The 11411-nt window shown below is 66.9% G+C and overlaps 1 protein-coding gene across 3 annotated transcripts; it reads right to left on the bottom strand.

Moving 5' to 3' along the window:
* Window positions 1-1372: 1372 nt before the first annotated feature.
* Window positions 1373-11233, bottom strand: LOC137149645 (protein bicaudal D homolog 2-like). 3 transcript variants are annotated; one of them, XM_067543179.1, is made up of 9 exons: window positions 10549-11233; window positions 9620-9872; window positions 9248-9460; window positions 7249-7401; window positions 6540-6950; window positions 4807-5442; window positions 4453-4604; window positions 3957-4140; window positions 1373-3540 (listed from the first exon to the last, which is right to left on the bottom strand). In XM_067543179.1, exons 1-9 carry the CDS (start codon window positions 10728-10730, stop codon window positions 3535-3537), a joined length of 2190 nt encoding a protein of 729 aa, XP_067399280.1. In that variant the 5' UTR covers window positions 10731-11233; the 3' UTR covers window positions 1373-3534. The 3 variants fall into 3 exon arrangements, with proteins under 3 accessions (XP_067399280.1, XP_067399282.1, XP_067399281.1); XM_067543181.1 differs by lacking the exon at window positions 10549-11233 and adding an exon at window positions 10100-10193; XM_067543180.1 differs by lacking the exon at window positions 10549-11233 and adding an exon at window positions 10008-10132.
* Between the last annotated feature and the right edge of the window lie 178 nt (window positions 11234-11411).

Genomic DNA, 11411 nt, shown 5'->3' with positions numbered 1-11411 from the left:
CTTTTCTTGTTCCTCAATTCAAAGGGTCTCACTGGTGCAAAATGGCAGGGGAGGCCGGGCGGGGGGTGCCGGGCCGGGGGGTGCCGTGGCAGAACACAGCCAGGCAGGAGCCTCACTCCCTCTCACCTGCTGCCATTGGGGCCCCAGGCCCGGCGTGGGGCCAACGCCACCCTCCCGCTGTCCGCAGCGCGCCCCCCCGTTGAGGATGGCGGCCCCAGGACAGCTGCTGGCTGGGCCGGGGGAGAAGCGGCCAGCGGTTAACACAGCCCCCGAGCTGGGCAGCTCCCTGCTGCCCGCAGCCTTGGGTCTCTGCCCCCCCCAGCACGGGGCTCCCTCTCTGCCCCCCAGCCAGCAGTGGGTGGGTTTGAACCCAGGTCAGCAGCAGCCCAGCTGAGGCCTGAGCGCCAGGAAGGAGGCGGCTGGAAGTGCAGTAACAGGACCCCTGGAGAGGGGGCGCTCTGGGCCATAGGGACGCCAGCCTCCCTCGCTGCTTCCCCGCCTTTCCGGGCATCCTGCACCGCCCTGGCGCCACGGCTGCTGCCCTGGCACGAGCAGGGGGCTCCCAGCCAGCCTTCCTGGCAGCACAGAGGGGTCCCGTCTCCTCGGCCCCGCTGCGTCCCGCCACCTTCGTGCAGGCGGGGCCTGGAGAGGGACGCAGGTGGCTGGGGGGTCTCAATCCCCCACCCCCCGCCCTCCATCCTCCCCCCACCCCTTTCCCTCCTGTTCCCCCTCATCTCCCCCCAACTCACCCTCCATGGAGCTGAATCCCCAGCGCTCGGCTGCTTTGGGGAGCGGGTCCGCTGGTAGGGGAGCAGACAGTGGCTCTGGTTTTTGGAGCTGGGGCAGATGGGGGGCTCAGATTCTTGGGGCCCCCCTGCTGGCCCACCTGGCCTGAAGCCCCAAGTGCAGGGCCAGCGACGGCACCAGCTCCAGGGCCAGCTGCAGACTGCCTGACGGCCCAGCCCGGAGGCCTCCCCGCTGCTCTCTCCCTGCTGCCCCTTGGCCACACGCCTTAGTCAACACCCCCCCACAACACACACACACACTGCCAAGGCCAGAGCCCTCCAGGCCCGCGTGTAAACCAGCCCCAGCTCCTCCGGGCCCAGTGACAGGGGGCTTTTGTACAGGGCTGGGCAGCCTGGATCCGGCCCTTTAGCCTCAGGGCGTGGGGGAACTGGATGAATGGGGCCTCTGTGCATCTGCACAGAGCCGGCAGGGAACACCCTGGGCACCCTAGCGCTCCCTGGGGCCAGGCCGCAGACAGATCCCTGGCCGGCGTAAGCTAGCATTCGGCCACCTGGGCCCTGCTACTGGGCGGGCCGGAAATGCCAGAGATGGGAGAGTGCCAGCCAGAGGCCCCCCTTGGTTACAAACCCATTCCCTGCTCTATCCGCCAGCCCCCCTCCCCGAGCTGGGAGAGAACCCAGGCATCCGGCAGGTGGAGCAGACACGTGGGCCCCGTGTTCACAGCTGAACTTACACGTGACAGATGCTGCCGGGGGGCTGCAGAGCCAAGGGGGGCGGCCCACAGTGGGATTGGCACAGCTGAGACATGGCCCCTCCGGGGTGGGGCACAGGGGCTGGTTGTAGGGGAACCCCTTGTTCGGCTGGGGATGGGGCCGGTTACCCGGGGACCCCTTGCCTGGCCCTGCCAGCTGGTGACCAGGTGCTGTTACGCAAAGCAGGAAGCGCAGAATTGCAGGCCCAGCTGGACTGAGCGAAGCTGCCCCAGGGCCCAGCGGGGCGGAGAGCCAGGACGCCTGGGTTCCATCGCTGGGGTCTGGGGGGCTAGAGGGGAAAGGGGGCAGGGGTCTGTCTCTGAGCTGCGCTACCCTGCCCTGCATCTGTGGATTCCCCTGAGGGGGAGCGGGGCAGCCCCGGCCCCAGGGCCCCCGGCCAGGATCTCTGTGTTGCCCCCCCAGCCAGGCGGCTGTCCCGGCCAAGGGCCTGTCTAGACTAACTCAGCCCCGGGGGCCTCCAACTTTCATTTCCTCTTCCGTGAGCCGGAGACACAGGCAGGGGCTGGAGCTGGGAGCCAGGGCCCCAGCTCTGCCCCCAAGCTGCTGTGTGAGCAAGGGCCCATGCCAGCCTTCCTTCTGCCTCAGTTTCCTCTGCCCCCTTTGTCTACCCCAGGCTGGGAGCTCCTGGGGGGGGCAGAGGAGCTGTGCAGCATCCAGCAGGGTGGGAGCCCCGCTCGCAGGGCCAGGGGTCGCTGGGGGGGGGCCCCACTCACAGGACCAGGCTGCTGCTGCATACGGCCCCTAGCGCAGCAAAACAAAGGCCAGGGTGCAGCCCTTCCTGCGGCTGCCTGCTCTGACCAAGCAGGGCCCAGTGGCAGAGGGGTGGCAGCAGGTGCCACCCCCCCACGGCAGCCAGCGCTCCCTGAAAAGCGGGGTTTGGCTCACAGACTGGGGCCCCATTTTGGGCAGAGGGTCTGTGCAGCCCCTGGCCCCTCACAGGGGGCTTCAAGCAAAGGCCCCCCAGGCCCTCCTAAAGTCAGTGTGACCTGCCCCCTGTGGAATCACAAAAATTCAGACAAGACGCCTTAGAGGGGACTGTGCTAGCAATGCTGAGTGGGGGCAGGACGTCTCAGAACCACAATGAAACGCACAATCCTTGGTCCGTGCTGTAAGACCGTCACTGCCGTTGTAGCCGCACCCACCCCTCCCCGGTCAGCCAGCTAACAACTCGGGACTCCCTGGCACCGGGAGACCCCCGTGTGCTAGAAGCACCCTCTGTGCAGTACCAAACTCCACGCTAGGCTCTGTCTGGAAAAAGGAATCTTAAAAACCTGCATACGCCGCCTGTGTTCTGTACCAAGGCCAAGTTCCAGAGACCAGCACAGGGAGCAGCTGCCTGGGCTACCCTCTAGCTACAGCTTCCGCTGTGCATGTCACAAGTAAAGTGCTGCTTGGTCCAACCCCAAAAGAGAAGCTGCGTGATCCCCAACCCGCCTGCCCCATCCTCCCGCCACGCAGGGCCACAGCCCCCACAGATCCACAACCGAGGGCAGACAAAAGCTGTTTAATTGGAGGCAAAGGAACCAGGCCCTGGCCAGGCCCAGCCCTGCCCCACCCCACCACAGGGGGGCAGAGCTGCAAGGGGCAGAGACAGCAGTTCATACAGCAGCCCCCTGGAGCCCCCCCATCACCCGGGTACCCCCACAGCAGCTCCCCTGAGATCACCAGCTCTAAGTGCAAAATGGCGCTGTGAGAGAGGAGGGGGTAGTGCCCCAAAAGTGCAGGGCTTGGGGGGATCTGAGCACCAGGCCCAGCCCCATAAGTGCGGGGGCCCCCCACCCCCTGAGGACAGGAGGAGGAGGCCTTGCTCAGCAGGGCAGAAGTGGGCAGGCTGGCTACACTCTACCTAGCCCTGAGTGGGTAAGGCACAGACGACACCCGCCGGCGGAGGTCAAGGCCTGGCAGCAGCTGGCAGGATAAAGGCACGGGCGGTCCCGGTTCTAGTTCTGGTCCCGGCACAGGCTCTGGTCGGCGCCGCTAACGTGGGTTTCTCCAGGAGGCGGCACCCACAGGCTCAGTGCTGCGTGGAAGAGCCCAGAGAACCCTGTTAGTCCCGGAGCGGAGAGGAGGGGGCACCCCCAAGGCCCGCAGCAATTCCTGCTCAAAAGAAAGGGCCTGGCAGCCCCAGAGCTCAGCCCCACTGCCCCCTCCCTGCCTGGGGGCAGAGACTAGCTGGGTGCAGGGAAGCCTTCACTCCGAGAGCGAGTCCTCAGCCACCCCCACCCAGCAGGAGGGGGAGCACAGCAGCCTGGGCCCCCCCATGGCTCCTTCTCGCCCCGCAGTACCGCTAAGCCCGCCAGGGCCCTGTCCTGGCTCTGCGCTACCCGGGGGTGCCGCTGGCCGGCCACGAAGGCGGCAGGGCAACAGGACAGGCCCCGGTCTGGGCCCAGGAACCCAGCAGGGCAGAGCCGACTGGCTCCCGCCTGCCCCTCGTACCGCGGTGCTCCTGGTCCTGCCCCTGGCACCGCGGGCCGGGCCAGGCAGGCTCTCCAGGCGCTGGGTGAGCGCCAGCTTCTGCTGGATGGCCATGCGCAGAAGGGAGCTCAGCGTCTTCTTCTCGTCCTCGGCCAGCGCCAGCTGCCGCTGCATCTCCTCCAGCTGGGACACGTACTGGTCACACCTGGGGACGCAGAGAAGGGTGGGACCCACTGGCTCCAGAGCCCCCCAGGACAGCCCCACCCCCCAGTAGCTCTCCACCAGGCTCTGCCCCGCCCCACGGGACAGCCCCCCCGCCCCCTGGTAGGCCCTCCCCAGGGATCCATGGGCTCTGCCCCACCCCACAGGACAGCCTCACCCGCCCAGTAGCTCCCTCCCAAGGGATCCACCACTGTGCCCCCCCCCCCCCCGGACTGTCCCCCACCCCTGGTAGCTCCCCCCAGGGATCCACGGGCTCTGCCCCGCCCCACAGGACAGCCCTGCCCCCCAACAGCACCTGCTGGCGAACATGGCGCGCAGGGAGGAGAAGGTGGCGGCGTCCTCCTTCAGGGCCTTCAGCTCATGGCGCAGCTTGAGCATGGTGCCGGACACCAGGGCCTTCTCCCCCTCACACTGCCCCTTCAGCTTGGAGAGCGCCACCTCCGCCGTCTGGGGGGAGACAGGGTGAGAGCCGGACGCACGCACCCCCCACAGCCTCCGCCGTCTGGGGCAGACGGGGTGAGAGCCGGACGCACGCACCCCCCCCAGTCTGGGGCAGACGGGGTGAGAGCCGGACGCACACACCCCCCACACCACCCCCTCCTCCGCCATGTGCCCCGCATTAAAGGAGCCGGGGGCGGGGGGCACTCACCTGCTTGTTCGCCTTCAGCAGGGTGCGCAGCGTGGCGATCTGCTCCCGCTTGGTGCTGAGCAGGGAGCGCAGTTTCACCACCTCCTCGGCCAGCGTCTCCTTGCCCTGCTCCAGCTCGGCGGCCGGCAGACCCTGCCCGGGGGGCCTCTGCCGCCACGAGCTCAGCACCCCCTGCAGGTGCCCCAGCTGCTCCCGCAGCACTGCCGCCAGGCTGGAGACGTGGAGGGGCTCCTCGGGCGACTGGTCCCCGCCGGGCCCCACTGCTGGCTCCCTCTTGCCCAGGTGCCTTCTGGCGCTGTGCCCGTCCCGGTAATAATCCAGCACCACCCGCCGCGGCGTCAGACCGCGCCAGGCACAGACCTGGTGGTAGAGGGCAGCCACTTCCTCCGTCAGCCCCAGCAGCTCCTCCTGGGCCTGGGCCAGCTGGGCCTGCAGCTCTGCCACCAGCTTCTGGGAGGCCCGCAGCTGCCCCTCCAGCTGGGCCACCCGCTGGGGCTCCGGCGATGCCGGCCTGACCTGGTGCTGCCCCAGGAGGCCGTTGCGCTGTTGCTGCTCCGTCAAGGCCTCCCTGGTGCTGGCCAACTGCCGCCGGGCCTCCTGCACCTCAGCTGCCAGGGAGGCTCTCTCCTGGTCCACCTGCGAGGAGAGGGCGGGGCCGTGAGCAGGGGGTCCGGACGCCTGGGTTCTAGCCAGTTCTAGGAGGGGGGGGGGGTCCAGTGGTTAGAGCAGGGAAGGCTGGGAGCCAGGACGCCTGGGTTCAATCCCCAACTTGCCACAGTTCTGCTGTGACCTTTGGCAAATCCCCCCCCCCATTCTCTGCTCAGCCTGGAAGCTCTCTGGGGCAGCGCCTGGCACCGCTCTCGGTTGCCAGGGGGCACATACGGTGCCCAGCACGAGGGGGGCTCCCACTGTGTCTACGTGCCACGTACGTGCCGGGTTTGACTGGAAGCCAGGACAGAGCTTTGCGGCTGTCACAGCACCAGGGCGCATTGTGGAAAGGCCCTTCAGCACCCGCTCGCCGGGGCTCTTGGATCGCACAGCTTGGGAGGGGGCTGCCCGGTGTGCCAGCCAGAGCTGGCAGCCGAGGCCTCACGCAGCGCTACGCTGGCACGGGCCGGGCGCAGACACCCAGCGAGGCACGATCCGCTCTGCCGGGGAGGGAGGGTAATGGCTGCTGCAGGATGTGGGCTGCGGCAGCAGCTTCCTGCCATACCCCCAACGCCTCAGTGAGGATGACGCAGGGCGGGCGAGAGCCGGCTGCTGTGGGCAGACACCGGGGCACAGGCGTGGCTCTTGCCAGACGTGCTGCTGCTCAGGGGAAAGCGCTCGGGACTCCCAGTTTGTACCAGGTGGAAGCCAGCCCCGGAGCAAGACGGGCAAACGCTGCTCCCGGCTACTGCCGTGTTAAACAGCCCCACTAATGTGCAAGAAGGGGTTCATTGATGACACCCCCTCAGCTGCTCCTGCCAGCCGGGCTGCCCTGAGCTCCTCATCACCCTGCCTCTGAACCAGGGGGTGCAGGCCCCCAGTGCAGACCCCGAGCCACCTCCACGCCCTATCCCCGTAACATGAGATGCTCTAGGCCCTGCCCTGACCCAGGGCAGCTGGGATCTCCCACCCGCCCCCACTCTGGAGCAGCAGGGAATCTCCAGGCCCCGCCCTAGAGCCCCCAGGCTCTATCCCCTGCCCTGGAGCAGCAGGGAATGCCCAGGCCCCCCATGCCCCACCCTGACCTGGAGCAGCTGCTCCTGCAGCTTGCAGGTCTCAGCCAGGTGGAGCTCACTGAAGAGGTCAGCGACGAGGCCGGGCGCGGGGTGAGCGCGAGGGGTGGACGCCTGCTCCCCGAAGCCCCCCGCACTGGCGCTGCCGTTGGCAAAGCCGCTGTCGAGCTCCTCGTCCTGGCTCAGCTCCTCCAGGCCGGCCTGCAGGCTGGCCAGCGAGCCGGGGCGGCCGCCAGTGCAGGCCACCAGCTCCCGCCGCAGCTCCCGCCGCTGCTCCCGCTCCACCGCCAGCGTCTCCAGCGCCTCCTCCAGCTGCCGCTCTGCCAGCTCCCGCAGCCGCTCCAGCTCCTCCCGCTGGGCCCCGGCCAGCGCCGCCTCCTCCTCCCGGTGCCGCAGCTCGTGCTTCAAGGCCTCAAACTCCACCTGCCGGGGGAGGGGGTCAGGACACCTGGGCTCTATCCCCAAACGCCCTCTGTGCTGGGGGGCAAGAGTCAGCACCGGCCTGCACCTGGAGCGCCCAAGCTGACTCCTTCCAAGCACCGCAGGAGCCAGCACCCTCTCCTTGTCCCAACGGCCGCCCGATCTTTGAGCCCCTTCAGTCACAGGGAACCCTGGGAGATCTTCCCACTACAGGCATGCTCCCTCCAGCCATGGCATGAGGGGCAGGTGCTCCAGGAGCCCACGAGTGACCCCATGGCACGAGGGGCTGGGTGCAAGGTACCTGGCTACTCTTGAGCACGGACACCTGCTTCTGCAGGGAGATGTTCTCCTCCTCCAGCTCAGCGCAGTCCTGCAGCTGCCTCAGCTCCCGGCTCTTCTGCTGCTTCAGCTCCTCCCGAAGCTGGCCCCTCTCTGCCTCCAGAGCCTTGCACTCCTGGGGGACAGGGGAGCCGTCAGCGCCCCATGGGGCAGGAGCGGGCTATGCAATCTGGACTGGGGTATCGCTGGGTCACCCCAACCCCTCACTCTTAGAGCCCGTCTTCCCCTGCTCTACCCCTGGGGTGTCCACGCACAGCCCCCAGCCAGCAAGCTGCTCTTAACTCAGGGAGTGAGTGTTTCCAGCAGGCCACTCTTTGGATTATGCAAGAGAATGACCCAGCCACCACCCAGTCCCAGATGCAAGCCTAGGAACCTCCATCCCAGTGGTCAGCGCTGCCACTGCCAGCTCACGTCGGTCGGCATTTTAACAAGAGATCAACATGCACCAGCCTTGTTACTTCCAACGGCGTCTCCAGCACACCTTCCCCCCAAAGCACCGCGCTAGGGCAAACAAAGGAGTCTGTTACCTAAAGCGATTATAAGTCAGATTCGCTCAAAATAAATAAGAGCAAATCGCATTTAAAACTAAGCTTAACACTCCCAGCAGCCTTACCAACTCACCACAGGCTGGCTGGCTTCCCGCCCCTTTGGTCAGCCTTTCACTTGCTTGGCGGTGTTTATAGATGGAGGTGGAAGAGGGAGAGCATGGCAAGGCAAAACGTTAGGTCTCCCCTTTGTAAAATGTTCCTTTTCCTCTCCGGGGCTTCAGGTGACAAACCATGTCCTTACATGGATTCATCCATGTCCCATGATTCCAAGCTGCACCAGGGAAGGGGGTGGTTGATCCCTCACCCCCCACAATGGATGCCCAGGCCAGTCCTTTGTTCCTGGAACGCTGAGCTGGGTTTAATGAGGTGCGAACTGCCCCTTTGCTCCTGGGGAGGTTTGCCTGGATCTGTTTTAAACCATGAGGTCGCCTCTTTGGGAACATTACGTGGTGGTGCCTCATAACCACACACCCCACATTGCAACAAGCATTACTAACTAACAGCTACCAGTGGTCAGTATGTCGCACATTCTAGAAGCAGCTTATAACACATACTTTGCATTAAACAATTACACTATAAGGGTGCACGTGGGGGTGCAGAGCGTCACAGGGGCACACTCAGGATCCCTGGGGGCAAGGAGAGGGCCCAGGGACCTTAGCTATGGCATCGTGGACCCCAGGCTCTTTGCTTGGCACACAGCCTTCCCGGCTTTCCCACTCTTCGTTTGCGTTTGGGGGGAGATTTGAGGCTCGGAGGGTGTGATGGAGTGGAATACTTTGTATAAATACAGTGTGTGCCTCAGTTTCTCCCCATGGGTTACTAGTAGGGAAAGGCAGGCTATGACACAGGTGTGGATGGCGCCTGGCTGTCTCAGGTTTGGGAGCCCAGGTCAATGGAGGGTCTCTGTTCAAAGAGTGGCAAATCCAACCAGTGGGACAACGAACAACCAGGCACTCTGCAGGAAGCTGGCCAGGTGTGACGGGCCAGGGACAGCAGGAGCCAAGGGGACTCCCTTTGGCTGGGCTCTGGGTAACCAGGACAGACTTAATCCCTGCTCTCGGTGCTAACCAAGGATTGTCCGTGCTGGGTTCAAACCCCTGATAAACCCCCAGCTGTCACTGCGCCGGCTGAGAGTCCCTGCAGGTGTTGAAGGGTGGTCATGGCTCCCTTTGGGGATATAAGCCTCCCTCTAGTGTCCCACTCAGGTGGAGTCACTGCAGGGGGCTCACAGCGTGACGCAGGGGGGTCCAGCACACTGCAGGGGTCCCCCGGGGACAGTCCCAGAGCACCAGGTCTGCAGATCGTGACAGAGGGGTCATTGCTCTGATCCAGGGAGTGTGAGTAAGGGATTGGGTTGGCCCCGGGGCTGGAGCTGAAGGGGATGCCAGGAGCAGGGAACTGCAAGGCACTCACCTGGTGCAGGTCCTGCAGGGCCGTGCCACGCCGGTCGCTCTCAGCGCCCACGTTGCTCAGCTGGTATCGCAGCTGCCTCAGCTCCCCCTGTTGTTCCTCAAGGTGGGCCGCCATCTGGGCCTCCTTGGCTGCAGCCTCGCGCATCAGGCTCTCCTCCCGGTTCTCCCCAGCCACCGCTGCCCGCTTGTGGGTGCTGTGGCACTCGGCCAGGGCCTGCCAGCCAGAGAGCAGAGAGAGATGGCTGAGGAGAGGGTACCTGCAGAACACTTGGGGCAATGGGAACACATATAGGGTGCTGGGGCAGGGCATGTGTGCAGGGCGGTCTCTCCCCGGCAGAGCCCAGGTGACCCCATTCTGCGCCTATTCACTTACCTCCTTCATCTGGGCCAGCTCAGTCCTCAGCCCATCCAGCTGCCCCTCCAGCTCCGCACAGCGCTGCTTGAGCTCCCCGTTCTCCTCCAGCACCGCCAGCCCGTACTGGGCGGCCTGGACCTTCTCCTGGGTCGCCTCCTGCAGCTCGGCCGCCAGGCGCCCCACCTCCGCCTGCAGCTGGGCCGGGTCTGTGGGCGCTGCCTGCAGCTCCATGGCGAGTGCTGGGGCAGGCCCGGGGGGGCAGCGGGCATGCCTGTGGGCGGGGGCAGGGGGGAGGATTAGCTGCCCCAGCTACGATCACCTCCCCGCCCCACACACACACCGGCCCCCTCCCACTGTGCCCCGCCGTGGGGCCTGGACTGGAAGAGGGGCGATGCACCCTGCACACCTGCCCCAGCTACGATCACCTCCCCGCCCCACACACCGGCCCCCTCCCGCCGTGGGGCCTGGACTGGAAGAGGGGCGATGCACCTCGCACACCTGCCCCAGCGGGTGGCGGGAGGAGGGGCAGAGCCCCCAGGGGCTGGGCAGCGGGGAGGGGGAGGGGCAGGAGCGAGATGCTCAGGAGCGCCCCCAGGGGCCGGGGGGGAGGGGTAAGAGAGGGCTGAGGAGCCCCCCAGGGGGCGGGTGAAGCGGCTAACCCCGCCCCCGGGCGCCCCCTGCTGCGCGCGCGCCCAGCCCGTTCTGAGCCCCCGGAGGGGGCGTGGCCAGCCTCCTCCAATGGCAGCGCCCCCAGCTCCGTTCGACGCCGAAGGGGCGTGGCCAGCCTTCCGCGCCCGCGCGCTTCCTTCCGCTCCGCCGTGAGCCGCGCGCGGCTGGGGAATAACGGTCCCTCTAGGGCGGTTGGCTCGCCCCGCCCCGCCCCCACAGGTGCGCGGGCGGGTTCCGGGGCCCCGGCCCGGCCCGGCCCGGCCCGGCCCGGCGCTTACCCAGGGCCCGCTCCACGAGGGTCCCCTCGCACTCGCCGCCGCGCGCCAGAGGGATGGGTGGCGCCTACTGCGAGCCTGCCCCGCCCCGTTTGAAATTCCTCGCGTCTAACGGTGCACGCGACCCGCCTCCAGTTCCGATTGGCCGGCCGGCGCCTCATCCCGCCCCTGCTCTCTCTTCCCATTGGTCGCTTATCTACGTCCTCTCAGCCGATAGGCCGAGCTGTTAGCCACGCCCCCAGCTGTCGCGGGCTTGGACGCCCAGCCTCGCGTTTTAGCAACGCCCCCTTCTCATCTGATTGGATTAGCTTGAGCAGCCGCGCCCTGCCCCGCTCCTGATTGGCCGCTTTCTTCCCGCCTAACCGACGAGGCTTCCCCAGCAGGCCGGGTCCTCTCCCGCTCCTGCGTGTCTGGCGCGTCCCTCCGCGCCTCGAGCCCCGCCTGACGGACTGGGACCGTTGATTGACTGGGCCCAAGCCAATGGGAACGCCCCTCGTTGGGGCCGAGCCTCTCTCATTGGCTTAGAGGTAGCCAGAGGGGCGTGCCCTTCCCTCCCTCAGCTCTGAGGGGCAAGTGCGTCCAGAATAGCCCCGGGGGCTGAGGGGAGGGCACCGAGCCCCAGCCATGATGGGCCCCAGGGGCCGAAGTCAGGCCCGGGGCAGCCTCTGGGGGAAGCAGCCGCCGGCCCCCCCCCCCCCCCACGGGTGCTGGGCAGGAGGCACAGAGGGGCAGCCCTGGGCACAGCATGCCCTGGGGGTGCCTGGGGCACAGAGCAGCAGCAGCAGCCCCCCTGCCCCCTCCCCCACTGCAGGGGCACCCACCCCCCTCAGGCCAGGCCTACATGCCCTTTGTCAGCCTCTCTGCAC

The sequence above is a fragment of the Emydura macquarii genome, unplaced genomic scaffold (genome assembly GCF_026122565.2).
Source record: "Emydura macquarii macquarii isolate MOO-44397 ecotype Brisbane River unplaced genomic scaffold, CSIRO-AGI_Emac_v2 contig_796, whole genome shotgun sequence".
Taxonomy (NCBI): domain Eukaryota; kingdom Metazoa; phylum Chordata; order Testudines; family Chelidae; genus Emydura; species Emydura macquarii.
Note: the sequence above shows the minus strand (reverse complement) of the source record. Positions and strands in the feature narration are given on the sequence as shown.